Source organism: Oratosquilla oratoria, chromosome 34, assembly GCF_046742065.1.
Source record: "Oratosquilla oratoria isolate Oo_2021 chromosome 34, ASM4674206v1, whole genome shotgun sequence".
Taxonomy (NCBI): domain Eukaryota; kingdom Metazoa; phylum Arthropoda; class Malacostraca; order Stomatopoda; family Squillidae; genus Oratosquilla; species Oratosquilla oratoria.
The window spans coordinates 31,331,084-31,350,434 of record NC_134810.1 but is presented as its reverse complement, the minus strand read 5'-3'; the positions used below and the strand labels follow the sequence as shown (position 1 = coordinate 31,350,434).

At 38.4% G+C, this 19,351-nt stretch overlaps 1 protein-coding gene across 3 annotated transcripts in view; it reads right to left on the bottom strand.

Moving 5' to 3' along the window:
- Oseg2 (intraflagellar transport protein Oseg2) overlaps positions 1 to 19,351 on the bottom strand; it is a 544,964-nt gene that overhangs the window by 250,566 nt on the left and 275,047 nt on the right. For 2 of the 3 annotated variants that reach the window (XM_076173301.1, XM_076173303.1), the window contains exon 19: positions 15,948 to 16,013. The exons of the other annotated variant lie outside the window; for it this stretch is intronic. In XM_076173301.1, the coding sequence (XP_076029416.1) occupies positions 15,948 to 16,013 (66 nt within the window). The remainder of the gene's footprint in view (positions 1 to 15,947; positions 16,014 to 19,351) is intronic. 3 annotated transcript variants of the gene reach the window in all.

Below are 19,351 nucleotides of genomic sequence, written 5' to 3'. Positions count from 1 at the left end.
GCAGGTTCAAAGGTAAAATGAAACAGTCTGTAGTTTGTTTCAGTATTAAATAAAAAATGGTAAAGACGAATTATTTCCTCAAGATATAAAATGAACTTTTTCTGTAAAAATCCCGAAATTTTTCTGTATATTTGACTTTCAAAACTTTTTTTTAGATCATATTTCCTACAAACTATTTAAGCTACAAAGTAATAAGGGACCAACGCACAACATGAGTCATATACCGGTACGTGTAGTTCCGACTTTTTCTTAGTTGTGTCCTGATTGATGCCTAAACTGACACTTAATCTAGTGACAAATAAACAGATTTCCCAGCGGTGGCTCTAGCCAATGAAAAATACTTCTCCATGTAACCTCGTTCATATGATACTAAGTAATTAATCGCCGTTATTTCATTGGTTTATTTTTTACTAACATTAATTATCGTAGTCTATGCAAATATTTAGGATCCGTAAAACAGAACTGGTACCAACATCATGAACGTTCGCCGTTTTAGCTCACCCGGAATATGCTAGATCAGGGCCGAGATTGATAGTTCTATTGCCAATCTAGCCTACACTAAACACCCTCTTGCAAGAGTTTGTTAAACTAAACGTCACTTCAGTAAAGACACTTATGAACCGAAACATAGTTTGTTGCTGCATGGCGATAAAAACTTGTACACGGTGATAAAAACTTGTAAGATGAATGATTCCCTCAGGATATCAAATTACATTTCTTTTTTAATCCAAATTTTTTCATGTACATTTTGTATTCAATAAACTTTTCATGGCTCAAATTTCCCACAAAACAATGGACCAACGCAAGCAGGAGTCGCATACATGCAGTTCACGCCACCAGTGACTTTTCCTGGCATGCGCATTATACGTCGGTGCGCGCTATCTGTGTACTGAGATAACAAAGTGCATGGGTGCGCATTATAACCCGATGCGCATTTTAAGCCGGAAAATACGGTAGTCAAATGCCATCTTCATTGATCTTAACAATTTGTAAGTCTCTCCAAATATTTTGTTTACATGTTTGTCAGGTGTCAAGTCACTTGAGATGATTATTCCTATGTGTTTGAGATGAGGTGCCTAAGAAGTATGATAGGGGTTACTAGGCTGGATAGAGTGAGAAATGAGGAGGTGAGGAGGAGAACGGGGGTGGAAAGGGAGTTGGGAGACAGGGTTGATGAAAGAGTATTGGGATGGTTTGGACACATAGAAAGAATGAGTGAAGAAAGACTAGTAAAAGAGGTTTGGAAGGAGTGAACATGAGGGGGTGACCTAGGATGAGATGGATGGATGGGGTGAAAGGGACATTGGGAAAGAGGGGAATGTCTGTTGAGGAAGGACAGGAGAGGACAGAATATAGTGGTGAATGAAGAATGGTTGTATATGGATGATGCTGTGATGCATGAGGTAGAATGGGTATAGGATGGGGGTGAGAGAGTGTGTGTGGAAATAAAGTGATGTAGCCCAAAGGGATTTCTCGTCTAAATAGGTAAAAGCCACCTTTACTGGTCTTAGCAAGTTGTAAGATTCTCTGACAATTTTGTTTATCTGTTTACTAGGGGACATGTCATTTGAGATAATTACTCCCAGGTCTTTTTCAGATCCCACTTTCTTTATTTCCTTTGTTCCAATTTTATTTTCTCCTGATATTATTTTTTTTTTTACTTTTTCCAAACTCCATTATGCTACATTTCTTTATGTTGAAATCTACTTCCCATTTTTAGTTCCATTTCCAAACCTTGTTTAGGTGTCTCTGTAGTGATTCATAATCTGTTTCAGTATTCACTTTCCTCAGCAATTTAGAATCATTTGCAAAAAAGCTCATGCAACAATCCACATCTTCATCCATGTCATTCACATAAATAGCAAACATTACTGGAGCCAATACTGATCCCTGTGGAACTCCATTAATCACCTCCCAAACTAAACTCTTTTCTCTGAGCACTAATCTCATTGTTCTGCCATGCAAGAAGTCTCCAGTTTAGTAATTTACCTTCTATCCCTCCTATATTTTCCAGTTTTTTTTTTTAATAATTTTTTGTGTGGCACTTTGTCAAACTCTTTTTGTAAGTCTAGGAAAGCACAATCAGCCCATCCATCCCTTCCTTGTATTATATTTATTAGTCTTGAGTAGAAACAGATTAAATTTGTGGCACTTGATCTTCCCTATCTGAATCCAGATTGTCTTAAGTTTAATATATTATTTTCTTCCAAGAGTTTTATCCATATATTCTTTATTTTTTTATTTTTTTATTTTTTTTTTTTCAAAATTTTTGCCTATACTGCTTGTAAGGGAGACCAGTCTGTAATTTTTTGGCTCTTTTTTGTTTCCTCCTTTATATATTGGCACAATATTGGCATTTTTCGTCTTTTGGTATTTTTCCTTCTTTGAGTGAGCATCCTATTATGTTATATATTTTGGACAAGGTGCAGGGATGACCCGTCATTCAGTAGGTGCTAAGATAAGAGGGAGGGTGGAGGGGTGTGGAGTGTATTCAGGGATGGAATGGGTGGGAATGATTTTATGCCTTTTTCTTTTTGGCTACCCCCCTTGTAAGGGGGAAAAAGCCTTGGTATATGTATGTATATTTTGTCCATTAATTCTTATCTATATTCTTTTAGTATCCAATTTGCAAATCCATTTGGGCTATGTAATTTCCTTATATCAAGGTTCATTAGTTGATCCATTATTTATTTTTGTGTTATTGCTATTTCCCTCATGGGGGATGATTGCACTTCAATTCCTTCATCCCAACGCTGTACTTTTCTCTAATGAAAATCAACTTAAAGTGGTTGTTCATGACTTCAGCCATTTCTAAATCTTCTGTATATTCTATATTTACATGGTGTAGTTTCACCATTTTCTGGTTATTTTTAAGTTTACCATTCACATATCTATAGAATAGTTTGGGTTGATCTTTATGTTTTTCTATGATGTCTTTTTCATAGTTTCTTTTTTCCTCTCTGAGCACTTTTACATATTCATTTCCATGGTTGATATATATTTGCCACTTTCCAGGTTTTTATATTTTTTTCATCTTTTCCAAGCTTTATCTCTTCTATCTTTCACCTAATTGCATCTTCTGTTGAACCTTTTCATGCTTCTGTCTTGGTATGTATTTATTCACTCTTTCATTATAAATTTCCATTAATATCATCCATTTCTCTTCCACTTGTGTCTCTTCTTTGAAAAAGTTTTCCCAATTTGCATTTTGAAAGAATTTCTTAAGTTTCCCGAAGTCCGTTTTGTTGTACATCAATCTCCCTTTTCTATATTTCTCATTTCTATATATATTTCCTCCATTAGTTCAACCTCTATTCAATTTTATTCACAATTTTAGGTTCTGTTGTAATTATTAGATCTAGTATCAATGATTCTTCATTACTTCTATATCTGGTATTTTCTTTTACCCATTGTGTCATTGTATGTCCCATAGTCATATCAAGTAATACATTTCCCCATAGATTTTCTTGCAGTTAAAATCTCCCATGAGTACCAGGTTACCTCCATCCTTCAGCATCTTGTTCAATGAAAGCCTTGTATCTTCTAACAATTTTGAATGCTTGCCCTCATTCCAAGAGCCCATTTTTGTTGGACAACTCCTAGAGCTTCTTGACAGCATAATCTACCTATCTACCCTTCATCTATTGGCTCTCTACATCAGGACGTGTATTTACCTAGTTGTATTTTACGGGAAGGGGAGCTATCCTCGTGGTGTCCTGTCTTCATATCTCATTTTATCTAAACTATTTTTAAATTCATGGATTGTTTTTGCACACACTACTTTCTCATCCAACTTGTTCCAACTGTCTATTACTCTGTGAGGAAAGCTGTTCTTTTTCAGATCTCTTCTATAGCTGTCTTTTTTTATTTTCTTTCCGTGTCCTCTTGTATTTCTATCATCCCATTTTATTAGATCCTCTCTATCAATAATTTCTATGCCTTTCATGATTCTGTAAATAGCTATCAAATCTCCTCTCTCTCTTCTTTGCTCTAGTGTCTGTAGCTCAAGTTTTGCTAGTCTCTCTTCATATGATAGCTTTGAGAGTGTTGGTGCCAATTTTGTAATTGCTCTTTGTATTCTTTCAAGTTTTGTTATACATTTTTTTGTACTTGGTGACCACATTGTTGCTGCATATTCCAATCTTGGTCTTATCAGAGTGATTAGTATTTTCATCACCATTTCTTCATCCAGGTATGTAAATGCCACTATGATTGTTCTTATTAAATTATAAGTTTCACCAAAAATCTTATTTATTTGTTTCTCAGGTGACATATTATTCATAACAATGACTCCCAGGTCCTTCTCATTTTCAACTGTTTTTATACTTTCTTCTCCCAATTTATATGATCCTGTTATTCTGTTTTTGCTTTTTCCAAATTACATTATACTACACTTTTTAGTATTGAACTCCATCTCCCACTTCCTACTCCATTCCCAGACTTTATTTAGATCACTCTGTAGTGATTCACAATCTTCTTCCGTGTTCACTTTTTTTTTTAATAGTTTTGCATCATCTGCAAAGAAGCTCATATAACTTTCAATTTCTTCATCCATATAATTAATATATATAGCAAACATTATTGGGGCCAAAACTGTTCCTTGTGGAACACCACTTATTACTTCATCCCAAGTTGAGTGTTTGTCATTACACTCATTTTTCTTTCTTGCAAAAAGTCTTCCATCCATTTAAGCAGTTTGCCCTGTATTTCTCCTTCAGTTTCTAATTTCTTAAGCAACTTCTTATGTGGTACTTTGTCAAAAGCTTTTTTTAGGTCTAGAAATGCTCTTTGTATTCTTTCAAGTTTTGTTATACATTTTTTTGTACTTGTTGCTGCATATTCCAATCTTGGTCTTATCAGAGTGATTAGTATTTTCATCACCATTTCTTCATCCAGGTATGTAAATGCCACTATGATTGTTCTTATTAAATTATAAGTTTCACCAAAAATCTTATTTATTTGTTTCTCAGGTGACATATTATTCATAACAATGACTCCCAGGTCCTTCTCATTTTCAACTGTTTTTATACTTTCTTCTCCCAATTTATATGATCCTGTTATTCTGTTTTTGCTTTTTCCAAATTACATTATACTACACTTTTTAGTATTGAACTCCATCTCCCACTTCCTACTCCATTCCCAGACTTTATTTAGATCACTCTGTAGTGATTCACAATCTTCTTCCGTGTTCACTTTTTTTTTTAATAGTTTTGCATCATCTGCAAAGAAGCTCATATAACTTTCAATTTCTTCATCCATATAATTAATATATATAGCAAACATTATTGGGGCCAAAACTGTTCCTTGTGGAACACCACTTATTACTTCATCCCAAGTTGAGTGTTTGTCATTACACTCATTTTTCTTTCTTGCAAAAAGTCTTCCATCCATTTAAGCAGTTTGCCCTGTATTTCTCCTTCAGTTTCTAATTTCTTAAGCAACTTCTTATGTGGTACTTTGTCAAAAGCTTTTTTTAGGTCTAGAAATGCACACTCAGCCCATCCATCTCTTTCTTGTATTATATCTATTAGCCTTGAATAGAAACATATTAAATTGGTGACGCATGATCGTCCTTGTCTGAATCCAAATTGCCTTGGATTTAGCACGTTGTTGTTGTTGTTTTTTTTCTAAATATTTTACCCATCTACTTTGACAATTCTTTCACAAATTTTTGCTATTGTACTTGTTAGAGAGACTGGTGTATAGTTGGTAGGGTCTTCTTTATTTCCCCCTTTATATATAGGTACTATATTTGCTTTTTTCCAATCTTCTGGAACTTTTCCTTCTTTCAAGGAACTGTTTATTATGTTATGTATTTTGTTGGCCAGTTCATTCCTGCATTCTTTCAGAATCCAGTTTGCTATTTCATCTGGTCCATGCGATTTCCTGACATCAAGATTACTCAAGTGTTTCATTATTTCATTCTTTGTTACTTCTATTTCTTTCATAGGGGAGACTTTCTCTTCCCATTCGATCTCTTCAGGTTGTATGTTCTCCCTTGTAAACACTGATTTAAAATGCTTGTTCATAATTTCTGCCATTTCTATTTCCTCTGTGTATTCAACTCCTTTTCTTAATTTCTCCATATCTTGTTTGTTTTTCAGTTTGTTGTTTACAAATCTGTAGAATAGTTTTTGTTGATCTTTACATTTTTCTATGACATCTTTTTCATATTTTCTCTTGTCCTCTCTGCACGCTTGTACATATTCATTTCTATAACAAGTATATATTTTCAATTTTTCAGGTCTTTTGTCTTCCATTTCGTCCAAGCTTTATCTCTTTTGTCTTTTAACTCCCTACAACTTTTGTTGTACCAGCACTTTACATATTCTTTTTCTTGTTTTTGTCTTGGGACATACTTTTCCACTCCTTTTCTATAATTTTTTGTCAAAATATTCCATTTCTCTTCCACTGTTGTTTCTTCTTTGTATATTCCTTCCCAGTTTTCTTTTTGAAAGAATTCTCTTATTTTATCAAAAAAAAATTTTTTCATACATCATTCTTCCTTTTCTATATTGTTCATTTCTTTTCATGTATTTTTCCTCATTTAGTTCCAGTTCAATCAATATGTGGTCACTTTTACTTATTGGTGTTTTATATTCAATCTTTTCCACTATTCTAGGTTCAGATGTGATTATTAGGTCTAGTCTCGATGGTTCTTCATTTCTATACCTCGTGTTCTCCTGTATCCACTGTGTCATTGTATGGTCAATAATCATCTCGAGTAGAACATTTCCCCATGAACCGTCTCCACCCTTTACTGTCATCTCTTCCCAGCAGACTTCTTTGCAGTTAAAGTCGCCCATCATAACTGTTCTTCCATTATCTTATTTAATGTTATCCTTGTGTCTTCTAACATACTTTTATGTTCACTCTCTTCCCACGAGGCTGTTTTTGGAGGCACATAATTTATCACAAACTTTCTGCTCTTCCTATCTCTGTCTTCCACTTCGATCATAATCATCTCTACTCTATTCTTTCCATATGTGACACACCTCACGTTTATATCCTTCTTAGGGACATAACTCCACCCCCTTGTTTTGTCTCTCTGTTTCTAATCCAATAATTATATGCATCCTGTCCTACACTGTTGGGCAGTAGTGGACCTTTTAATTTCGTTTCTACAATTCCCATTATGTCCGGTTCTTTTTCCTTCAGATAATCATTCCGCTCATTCAATCCTGTTATTAATCCATCTATATTTGTGTAAGACACTCTTAGTTTTCTGCCACTTCCATCGTATTCTCTGTTTCTCTTTTGTTTTTCTGTAGTATGTCGTATTTCCTTACTTTCATATTCACTACTCTCCAATAGAATTTCTCTTTTTCTGACTCTGTTCTCTTCTCGTTTTTTTCCTTAGCTTCATGTCTTTTCATTTTTTCGTCCTCTCTTTCCTCTTTATTCGTTTCTCTTTTTATCCATACCTTTTTATATTGTGCACATATGCACATGCATATCGCAGCACCAGAAATTAGAGCGAGATGGTAGTCTTGACCTCACGAGACCACGAGGGTCAAACAGTCATGGTCAACTCAATTGTCCATCATCAAGGTCATGACCCCATATGCGCACAGCTGTTAACCAAACGACTAATCAATGCTATTGCCATTCCATAATAAATATTCCTTAAGGTTATCTCTGTCCATCACCTCCACCCAGTCCACGGACTGTGACGACTCTGATTAAGGTAAGCTATGTTTGTGATATCAATTCAATTTTGAGTGAACATTATTCGCATATATGATTAAAATCAATTTTCTGTATGTTGAATATTGAGAGTTATTTGGTGTTTATTTCACAGTGGTGCAACCGATAACCACAGCCGGGAGAGTGGGTTGGGATGAGTGGTCAGCTGACGAGAGGGAACAACATGGCGAAGCGAATCCACTTCCATGACTTGAGCAAGGTAACCTGTGAGCATCACTATATTGGCACATTCTAAGATGTTGTCACATACGTAATTTTTATTTTTATTTATGCTTAGTAGCCCATGAGTGTTGAATTCTAAGAGTTGTTTGGGTGTATATTTCATAGAATTCGAGTGATGGTGGTGGTGGCCAGTGACACAAACAGGCGTCAGGACAAGCCAGCTAACGGGACGAGAGAGGAAAGACGGGAAGGGACCAGGAGGTGGCAAGGGTGTAGCTGATCAACTCGCAGTGCCTCTCAGGCACAGACTACAGTATATTTACATTGTTTTGTATATTACATAGGATACATAATAAATATTATATTTGTACAATTGCATTTGCATTATTCTTTTTTTAAATTAATTTGTATGATGTTATAAATGAACTTGTACAGTGGATATTAGCTGTGAGGTAAAGTGTTCTGAAGCTTAGGTCTACATTACCATCCTGCAAGCTGCAAAAACTACCTGGGGTACAGTAAATACCGGTATTTAATATGGAATGTCAGCATATGCGGATTTGGTCATACATGGTAATTTCAGGAACCTAACCCCCGTGTTATTTGAGGGACTCCTGTATATCAATTTTAACCTGTGTCAATATCTAGTTTTGCTGGAAACAGTATTTATGTAAATAATTACCTCGTCGGCAACCTTGCCACGATCAATGTATATAAGGATATGCTCTCTTCAGAGAGGAGGATTTTTATACAATAAACTAAGAACCAACCGTTGTCTTGCCTTCAAAGCCACTCACATCAAGCCACAGCTACCATAATTTCTATGTGTTGTCTTGAACCCCAAGCAACATATTCTGGTGATCATTGTTGGGATCCAACATATCTATACATAGAACAATTCAAGATTCCAGAGTAGTGACAATGGCATCCTGCACTGCAACACTGTGAACTCAACCCAGTGCAACCAGACAAAGCCATCAACTTTGATGTGAGCCCAACCCAGCGAAATCGGACAAAAGCCCACAAGCCATCAACTTTGCTGTGAGCCCAACCCAGCAAAATCAGACAAAATCTACCAACTCGCCCAGCGAACCAGCGGCCAGAGTCAACACAACCCCAGGACCATCTTGCAAAGAGACAAAGTCCACCTACTTCGCTGTGAGCCCAACCCAGCACAACTGAACAGAATCTCACGAGTGACAGCTTCAAGTTCCTTGACCCACCTACGCACATCGCTCTACGTAAGAACACCAATCTCCAATGGAAGTATCGCTCCCCATGTCTGCAATTCGGTTCGACACATATGAACTATTGAAAAGTCCACAACAAACTACTCATACCTATCTCCACTCCCCTATACTTATTCTCTCTAATTCCAGATATTCTGCTCCATCGCACCAAATCCATCAGTCTATTCACCCACCTCTACGAGACCACTTCACCATTGCATCATATCCATCGGTCTGTAAGTAGATGTCTCAATTTTTAGGGCAAAGCCTAGTTCCGTCAGTAGCGTGAGTCCCCAAAGTGAAGACACTTATGTGATTTTTTTTATATTTTTTCAAGCCTTATTTTTTCAAGTTAGCTTACATAATGTAATCTCACTTTTTGGTTACCTCAGACTGATATTGCAACTTCACCCAGAAACACTGCACAAAACAGCCACCAAACCCTTCGCTCCAGACACAACACTCGTAGATTTTTCTAGGAAGTTTTCAGACACGACAACGGCAAAAACACACATCCAACAACAAGTCATCCCCATCCCACAGACATCCACAGTAGCACAAATCTCACAAGTAAACCACACCCAAGGTAGACAAATGTCACGCTCACAATCACGACAGTGATACCTCTCAAGAACACCTTCCTTTTGCACTATCTGCAATAAACCAGAATATAGCACAAGCGGGTGTTATTACAAAAAAACCGACAAACTACTACCAATACCACGGCCCATCTTTCCTTGACACAAACCAATGTCGCATTCTAAAATATCAAAACCAGACTTCATACGCGTCACCCCAACACTTGTCTCACGGTGACACACACACACGACCTTACGTGACCCAGTCAACCCCCCCTACTGGTACTCACGATGACAGCCTCTCGACCATCCCCATCTTCTATGACACTTCAAGCCACTGTCAACAACATCCCGCAAGTACTCTTTCTGGACACAAGCTCTCCCACAAACGTTGACAGAGTCCCCTTCCCCATCATTGGCAAGATCGACTTAGACATCTCCCTGCATGGAAACTGCCCTCCCATTACCACGACAATATATGTAGCTGAAGTTGTATTTCCTGCAGACATTCTTATAGGATTGACATGGATGCAAGACAATCACATAACCATCTACCCTGCTAAACACGGTATTGTTTACAATAACCACTTCTTACCTGCTCTGAAAACAGCCGACACGCATGCCCAAACACCAAACACGCATGTCACAAACATTCACGTGGCCGAGCAACAGCATGCAACAACAGATGAAATAGGTCCTGGAGCCACAGCGTCTACGTCGTGGGACCACCCACCAACCCCAAGAGTTGGGGGCCAAACAGCGGCAACCAGCCCTGTCTACCGGCTCTACGCAGGTGGCACCGATCCCCAAGAGGAGCTATGTCTGCCTTGGGGAGTACCACAATCCTTTTTCTCAACATGCAATATCACGTTTTTTCTGCACCGAGGGGTGATTTTCTGGCGATCACCCCTCTTCTTCTACTTTTAGCCGGAGATGTAGAGAGTAATCCTGGGCCCACCACAAAATACACATGCCCAACATGTTCTAAACCCAGTACCTCGAGCAGACAGACAAAGGGCTCAGTTCAGTGCAATATGTGCAAAAACTGGGCCCACCTCACTTGTACAACACTTCCTGACACAAACCAATACACAAACACTTGGACATGTTCTACCTGCCCTCCAGTAGCCCCACTCCCACCTCCCCAACCACAGCCAGCACGCTTACCCACTCCCAATTTCCCTTTGCCCTTATCCCCAATCAGTACTCCCCTTCCTTTGTCCCCAATCTCTCCTTTCCCCCCCTCTAACCCAGATCCTATACCTTCCCCATTAACACCCCAACCTCAACCCCAAATGGCAACATACAACACATACAGAACACACAACATCAACATATTACAACACAACATTGACGGTATTAACACGAAAAAACATGAACTCGAACATTTCCTAAACAACACAACATACACATTGCAATTATACAAGAAACAAAACTAAGACACTCACACAAAACACCATCATTTCATAATTACACCACCATCAGACAAGACCGGACCGACGGCAATGGCGGTGGACTCATCACCCTGATCCACCACTCCATCTGTTTTGTGGACACAAGTGCCACAACCAAAATTCTCCTCCCTACCACAGATAACACTACAGAAATCCAATCCATTCGAATCCGCACAGGCAACAAATCAACACTGACAATAGTTAACATGTACATTCCCCCACAATCATCCCCCACAGTTCTAAACACCTTCAGGCCTCAATTTAGCCAACTAGCCTCAATCCCCAACCTGATCATGGGTGGTGACTTCAACGCCAAGTCGTCTGCCTGGTATGTCGACAACCCTGACACAGACAGAGGGCTTGATATACAGACTCAGTTTGACTCATTGACTATCATGAACAACACACATAATCATACACATATCCCACACCAAGCCCTCTACACTCCCTCCTCTCCTGATATCACCTTCTGCTCCCCCTGCCTAACCCCAACAACATCATGTAGAGTGGTCAGAACCCTTGGTTCTGACCACCTTCCAATCATCATCACCACCAAAACAAGATGCACCCCAGTTGGCCACAGACACACATACACCAATTACAAGAGAGCTAACTGGGAAACTTTTACTGAAGAGACAGAACAACATTTTGAAACACTTAACAGTTCACCAATCACAAACATAAACAATGCTGTGCACACTTTTAATACAATCATACAAAATGCAGACAAGAGATACATCCCTAGAGGCAACAGAAAATCACACAACCCCAACTTCACACCAGAAATCCAAGGCCTCATCAGACAACGAGACACACTTAAACACAATACCCCCACACCTATCCCTCAAAACATAGCAGACCAAATATAAACACTAAACAATGTGATTGCCAATAAAATACATGAACAAAAAATACAAAATTGGCAAAACTTTATCAATACACTTGATCACAAAACAAACACCAGCAAATTGTACAAAACACTCAACAGCATTACACTATCCAACAGTAACACAACACGCTCTCATGCAGCAATAATCACAACAACAGACAATCTACCCTCAAACAGACAACAAGCAAACACACTCATAAATCATTTTGCACAGACAAGCCATCTCACTTCTCACCCTGATGACCGACACACTATTCGACGTAAGAAAGACTTTCCCACAGACTCAGACTATACACCCTTCATAGACAGTCAGACAAAACACATAATACATAATCTCAAGCACTCATCCGCCTGTGGCCCTGATAACATAAGTAACATCCACCTAAAACACATTGGACCACAAGGTATACATGCACTCACAAACATTGTAAACTACAGCTATTCACACAACACTATACCCGACATCTGGAAGCATGGTAAAATAATCACCATTCCAAAACCGAACAAAGACCCAACAATCCCAACATCGCACCACCCAATCACACTTCTCTGCACCCCCTCTAAAGGCATTGAACGCCTAATACTTCAACTTGTCACACCACATATTCCCCTTGCTGAATCACAACACGGTTTTAGGCCACTGCACTCCACAAACAGTCTTCTGATAAACCTCACACAAAGAATTTTAGATGGCATCAATTCAGATAGGCCCCACCATAGACATTAGTAAAGCTTTTTATGCTATCCCCCGCCACAACCTAACAAACAAAATATATAACAACTGTACTAAAGGAAGAAATAGACATGGAGAGGAATGAAAAGCATAGGAAAGGAAGATTGATGTACAACAAAACAGACTTTGCAAAACTAAAGACATTCTTCCGGAATGCAAACTGGGAAAAATTCTATATGGAAAAGACAACAGTGGAAGAGAAATGGAATATATTGATGGATAATTACAATGAAGGGGTAAACAGGCATGTACCAAGACAAAAGCGAGAGAGAGAGTACATTAAATGTTGGTTCAACAAAAGATGCAGTGAGGCAAAAGACAGAAGGGACAAAGCTTGGAAAAAGTGGAGAAAAGACAAAAAACAAAGCAAATGGCAAATTTATATAAACTATAGAAATAAGTATGTTAATGTGAGAAGAGAGGAAAAAAGGAACCATGAGAAGGATATTATAGATAAATGCAAAGATCAACCCAAGCTATTCTATCGGTATGTGAATGGTAAACTTAAAACCAAACAGGAAATGGTGAAACTACGCCAAGAATACACAGAAGAATTAGAGATGGCTGAAGTCATGAACAACCACTTTAAATCTGTCTTCACCAGAGAGAAAATACAAAATTGGGACGTAGATAATAACAAGCGATCTCCCCACATGAGTGAGTTCACAATATCACAAAAAGAAATATCAGAACATCTATCAAAACTGGACATCAGAAAATCACATGGCCCGGATGGTATTGCAAATTGGATTCTAAAGGAATGCAAAGAAGAACTAACAGACAAAATAAACATCATAATAAATAGCTCACTCAAAGAAGGAAAGATACCTAATGACTGGAAAAATGCTAACATTGTACCAATATATAAAGGAGAAAACAAGGAAGAACCCACCAACTATAGGCCAGTATCACTAACAAGCACTATAGCCAAAATTTGTGAGAAAATCATCAAAAATAGATGGGTACAACATCTGGAAGACAACAACATATTAAACCCAAGACAATTCAGGTTCAGACAAGGAAGATCATGCACCACAAACTTAATATGCTTCTACTCAAGGCTAATAGATATAGTGCAAGAAAGAAATGGATGGGCTGATTGTGCGTTCCTAGACTTGCAAAAAGCCTTTGACAAAGTACCACACAGAAAATTACTAAAAAAAACTGGAACACATAGGAGGAATACAAGGGAACCTACTAAAATGGATGGAGGACTTCCTGACTGGTAGAAAGATGAGAGTAGTGCTCAGAGAAAAATATTCAGATTGGAAAGAGGTGATCAGTGGAGTACCACAAGGATCTATACTGGCACCAATATTGTTTGCTATCTATATGAATGACATGGATGAAGATGTGAACTGTTACATGAACTTCTTTGCTGATGATGCCAAACTGTTAAGGAAAGTAGAAACTGATAAGGAATGTGAAGCACTGCAAGAAGACCTGAATAGGGTATGGAACTGGAGTCAGAAATGGGAAGTGGACTTTTATACTAAGAAGTATAGCATAATGGAGTTTGGAAAAAGCAAAAACAGAATATCAGGAAAATATACAATTGGAACCAAGGAAGTAAAGAAAGTAGGATCCGAAAAAGACTTGGGAGTAATTATCACAAACGACTTGTCCTATGATAAACAGATTAACAAAATTGTCGGGGAGACTTACAACTTGCTAAGATCAATAAAAGTGGCATTTGCATACTTGGATGAAGACATGATAAAAAAAATATTGGTTACATTGATAAGGCCTAGACTAGAGTATGTGGCGACATTGTGGTCCCCCAGTACCAAAAAGAATATAAAGAAAATAGAAAGAATCCAAAGAGCAGCTACAAAAATGGCACCTGCACTTGCAAACCTATCATATGAGGAGAGATTGGCTAAACTGGAGTTACCGACACTGGAGCAAAGAAGAGAGAGAGGTAACCTATTGACCATCTACAGAATCATGAAAGGCACAGAGATACTTGATAGAGAGAACTTACTTTACTGGGACAAGAGAAACACAAGAGGACATGGAAAGAAAATAAAAAAACATAGCTATAGAAGAGAACTGAAGAAAAACAGTTTTCCACATAGAGTTTTGGACACTTGGAACAAACTGGATAATGAAATAGTATGCGCAAAAACCATTCATGAGTTTAAAAGCAAACTAGACACTGCGAGATACAATGGCGGGACACCACGAGCATAGATCCCTTTCCCGCAAAATACAACTAGGTAAATACATACTGTTAAGGAAAGTAGAAACTGATAAGGACTGTGAAGCACTGAAAGAAGACCTAAATAGGGTATGGAACTGGAGTCAGAAATGGGAAGTGGACTTTAATACTAAGAAGTGTAGCATAATGGAGTTTGGAAAAAGCAAAAACAGAATATCAGGAAAATATACAATTAGAACCAAGGAAGTAAAGTAAGTAGGATCCGAAGACTTGGGAGTAATTATCACAAACGACTTGTCCTATGATAAACAGATTAACAAAATTGTCGGGGAGACTTACAACTTGCTAAGATCAATAAAAGTGGCATTTGCATACTTGGATGAAGACATGATAAAAAAAAATATTGGTTACATTGATAAGGCCTAGACTAGAGTATGCGGCGACATTGTGGTCACCCAGTGCCAAAAAGAATATAAAGAAAATAGAAAGAATCCAAAGAGCAGCTACAAAAATGGCACCTGCACTTGCAAACCTATCATATGAGGAGAGATTGGCTAAACTGGAGTTACCGACACTGGAACAAAGAAGAGAGAGAGGTGACCTATTGACCATCTACAGAATCATGAAAGGCACAGAGATACTTAATAGAGAGGACTTACTTAACTGGGACAAGAGAAACACAAGAGGACATGGAAAGAAAATAAAAAAACATAGCTATAGAAGAGAACTGAAGAAAAACAGTTTTCCACATAGAGTTTTGGACACTTGGAACAAACTGGACAATGAAATAGTATGCGCAAAAACCATTCATGAGTTTAAAAGCAAACTAGACACTGCGAGATACAATGGTGGGACACCACGAGCATAGCTCCCCTTCCCGCAAAATACAACTAGGTAAATACATACATAGATGCATGTCACTCATATATAGCTCATAAAGGTCACATTAACGGTCATGTACCTATACACAACTATCCAACACCTTCTAGACCCTTTGAAACCATTGCAATTGATCTACTCAAACTACCACTCACCTCAATTGGAAACCAGTACCTCTTCGTCTGCATCGACCATTTCTCTTGTTTCTGCATTCTCTCTCCCTTAGCGGACAAGACAGCCAAAAGTGTAGCTCAAACCATCATCAAAAACATCATCTGCCCCTACACCACACCAAAAACACTCATCTCAGACAATGGCACTGAATTCAATAACAACATTCTCACCAATATCTGCCAACTTTTTATCATTACCAAATGTAACACCACACCATACCATCCTAGCTCAAATGGACTCAATGAACGTCAAAATTGGAAGATCCTCAACACATTATGGCACTTTGCCACAGACATACGCTCATCTTGGGATGAACACATACCTATGATACAAGCCTGCATAAACAGCGCAATCATTAGATCTATTTCTGAGTTACCTCACTTTGTTTTATTCGGGTCAGATAAGAAAATGCCATACAACCTCCTTACGTCAGAACCCCCACCCCCCCGTGTATGATTTCAATGACTTCGTCAAAGTCACTCTGACTAATTTCAACACTCTTTTCAAGAGAGTACATGAGTCACTGACTCTCTCAAAATCTGATATGATTAGACTGGCAAACAGTCTCTCTAGGGATTGTAATGTTTCTGTAGATGATATTGTGTACAACACCAACCACCAACCCACATCAAAACTCTCTCCCAAATTCCTCGGTCCATTCCGCATCATTGAAACACTACCTCATAATAAGATAAAAGCTTTCCACCTACGAGAACTCACAGAGACTATTCTACATTTGGACAATATCAAACAAGTTCCCAGAGGATTTGACATGGAGAATATACCTTCTCCCCCTCTTGCACAACCACCAGACACGACTGAGACACTACACACAAATACATCTACCACTCCACCGATCCCTACACCCCATTATAGCCTCAGAAATAGAATTGTGTAAAGTCTTGCTTGGCCAAAAAATTCAGGCATCTAGTTTAATTAAAAAAAAAAAAAAATCATTCATTCTCAGCCCTATCATGCCATAAAAAGTATCTATTTCTGTCTGTGCAAATCACCATTGCCACTCAGGGAAGGTCAACACATTGACCTAGGCACACCCCCTTTCTATCTCCTTACAGTTCAGACACCAGGTTCTATGTGGAAATCCGAAGACAGAATATGTCATGAGGCCAGACACACGTAGCGACACTGAGCCATGTTGGACAACTCCTAGAGCTTCTAGACAGCATAATCTACCTATCTACCCATCTACCCTTCATCTATCAGCTCTACATCAGGACGTAAGCACATATGCACATGCATATCGCAGCACCAGAAATCAAAGTGAGATGGTAGTCTTGACCTCACAAGACCATGAGGGTTAAGCAGACGCGGTCAACTCTATTGTCCATTATCAAGGTCATGACCCCATATGCGCACAGCTGTTCACCAAATGGCTAACCAATGCTATTGCCATTCCATAATAAATATTACTTAAGGTTATTTTCTCCTGTCCAAGTTCGGACACCATTGTACAAATATTCACAGCAATGTATCATCTTTTTTCCTTGCTTGTATATCAATTTTAACCTGTATCCTGATGAATGGATGAGGTAAAAGGGAAATTGGGAAAGAGGGGAATGTCTGTTAAGGAAGGGTGTGAAGCATGGAAGGGAGTGGGTGGGGATGGGGGGGGACCATGTGTAAATGATATTTCAATGCAGTCCAAAGGAATTTCTCCCGGTCTTCTCTTTTTCTGCATTAGGGGGGCGGAGAGGGGGGTTGCAGATTAAATGAAATGGCCTTGTTGTGGATGTGATGTGTCTTGCTACATTACTTTTGACTCAGGGCAGTGAGTGAGATGCAGGGATGACCCATTATCCAGGAGGAGCCAAGGCAAGAGGGAGGGAGGGGGGGTGAAAGGGAATGGAGTATGTAGGGATGGAATGAGTGGGAGTGGATTTTTTGTCTTTGTTTTTGGCTACCTCCTTTGTAAGGGGAAAAAGGCCATTGGTATATGTATATATCAACACAAGCTGACCATGGAACTGACAACACCTTCGTCGCTGGTCCCCAAAGAAGAAGATAAACAATGAAAAAGGAAACCTGGGTTGTATTGTATGGGAGGGGAGAAATTGTGGGTGTCTGAAATGATATCTCTGCAGGGCTAGTTAAATGTATTAAGATGTAATTAGCAAAAAAAATGAAGGAAAATAACAAAAAGTCTGACTCAAATGACAACTTTGAATCAGAGCCATCTAGTGACACCATGCTGAACCCCCAATGTGAACAAACTTTATGAGACTAGCGACCACGATGGTATATCACAACCATGCTTTTTCTGGACTCAGTAAGTATGAAAGGAGTTTAAGTCAAATCTTAGAGATAGAGAGGGAAATGAGCAAAAATAGGATACGGTGGGAGAACAAAATTAAGGACTTAGGGAACGAAATTGTTGGACTAATGAAAAGTAGAAAGTTTGTGGTGACTTATGTGCCACCAAAAATGAATGCTTGGAAAGAGAATGGGCATACGAAAATGCTAGAAGATACAAGGCAATCATTAAATGAGATACTATTGGGCGGTGGTAATCTGGTACTTATGGGGGACTTCAATTGCAAAGAAATTTGTTGGGAGAATATGACAGTGAGAGGAGAAGACTTGTGGGGTAATGTACTACTGGACATGACAATGGAATATACAATGATTCAGTGGGTCAGTGACAACACTAGATACAGAAATAACGATGAACTGTCGACACTAGATTTAATATTTACAACACAACCTGAAATTGTGGATAAAATCCAATACAAGACACCAATTGGAAAGAGTGACCACATATTCATTGAAACTGAACTTAAGGAAGAAATATACATGGAAAGAAATGAAAACCATAGGAAAGGAAGATTGATGTACAACAAAACAGACTTTGCAAAACTAAAGAAATTCTTCCAGAATGCAAACTGGGAAAAATTTTACATGGAAGAGACAAAAGTGGAAGAGAAATGGAATATCTTGATGGATGATTACAATGAAGGGGTGAATAGGCATGTACCAAGACAGAAGCTAGAGAGAGTGTACAATAAATGCTGGTTCACCAAAAGATGCAGTGAGGCAAAAGATAGAAGGGACAGAGCTTGGAAAAGATGGAGAAAAGATAAAAAAAACCTGGAAAATGGCAAGTTTATATAAACTATAGAAATGAGTATGTTAAAGTGAGAAGAGAGGAAAAAAGGAACCATGAAAAGGATATTATAGATAAATGCAAAGAGCAACCAAAGCTATTCCATTGATACGTGAATGGTAAACTTAAAAACAAACAGGAAATGGTGAAACTATGCCAAGGGAATATAGAATACACAGAGGAATTAGAAATGGCCGAAGTCATGAATAATCACTTCAAATCTGTCTTCACTAGAGAGAAAGCACAATATTGGGACGAAGGAAA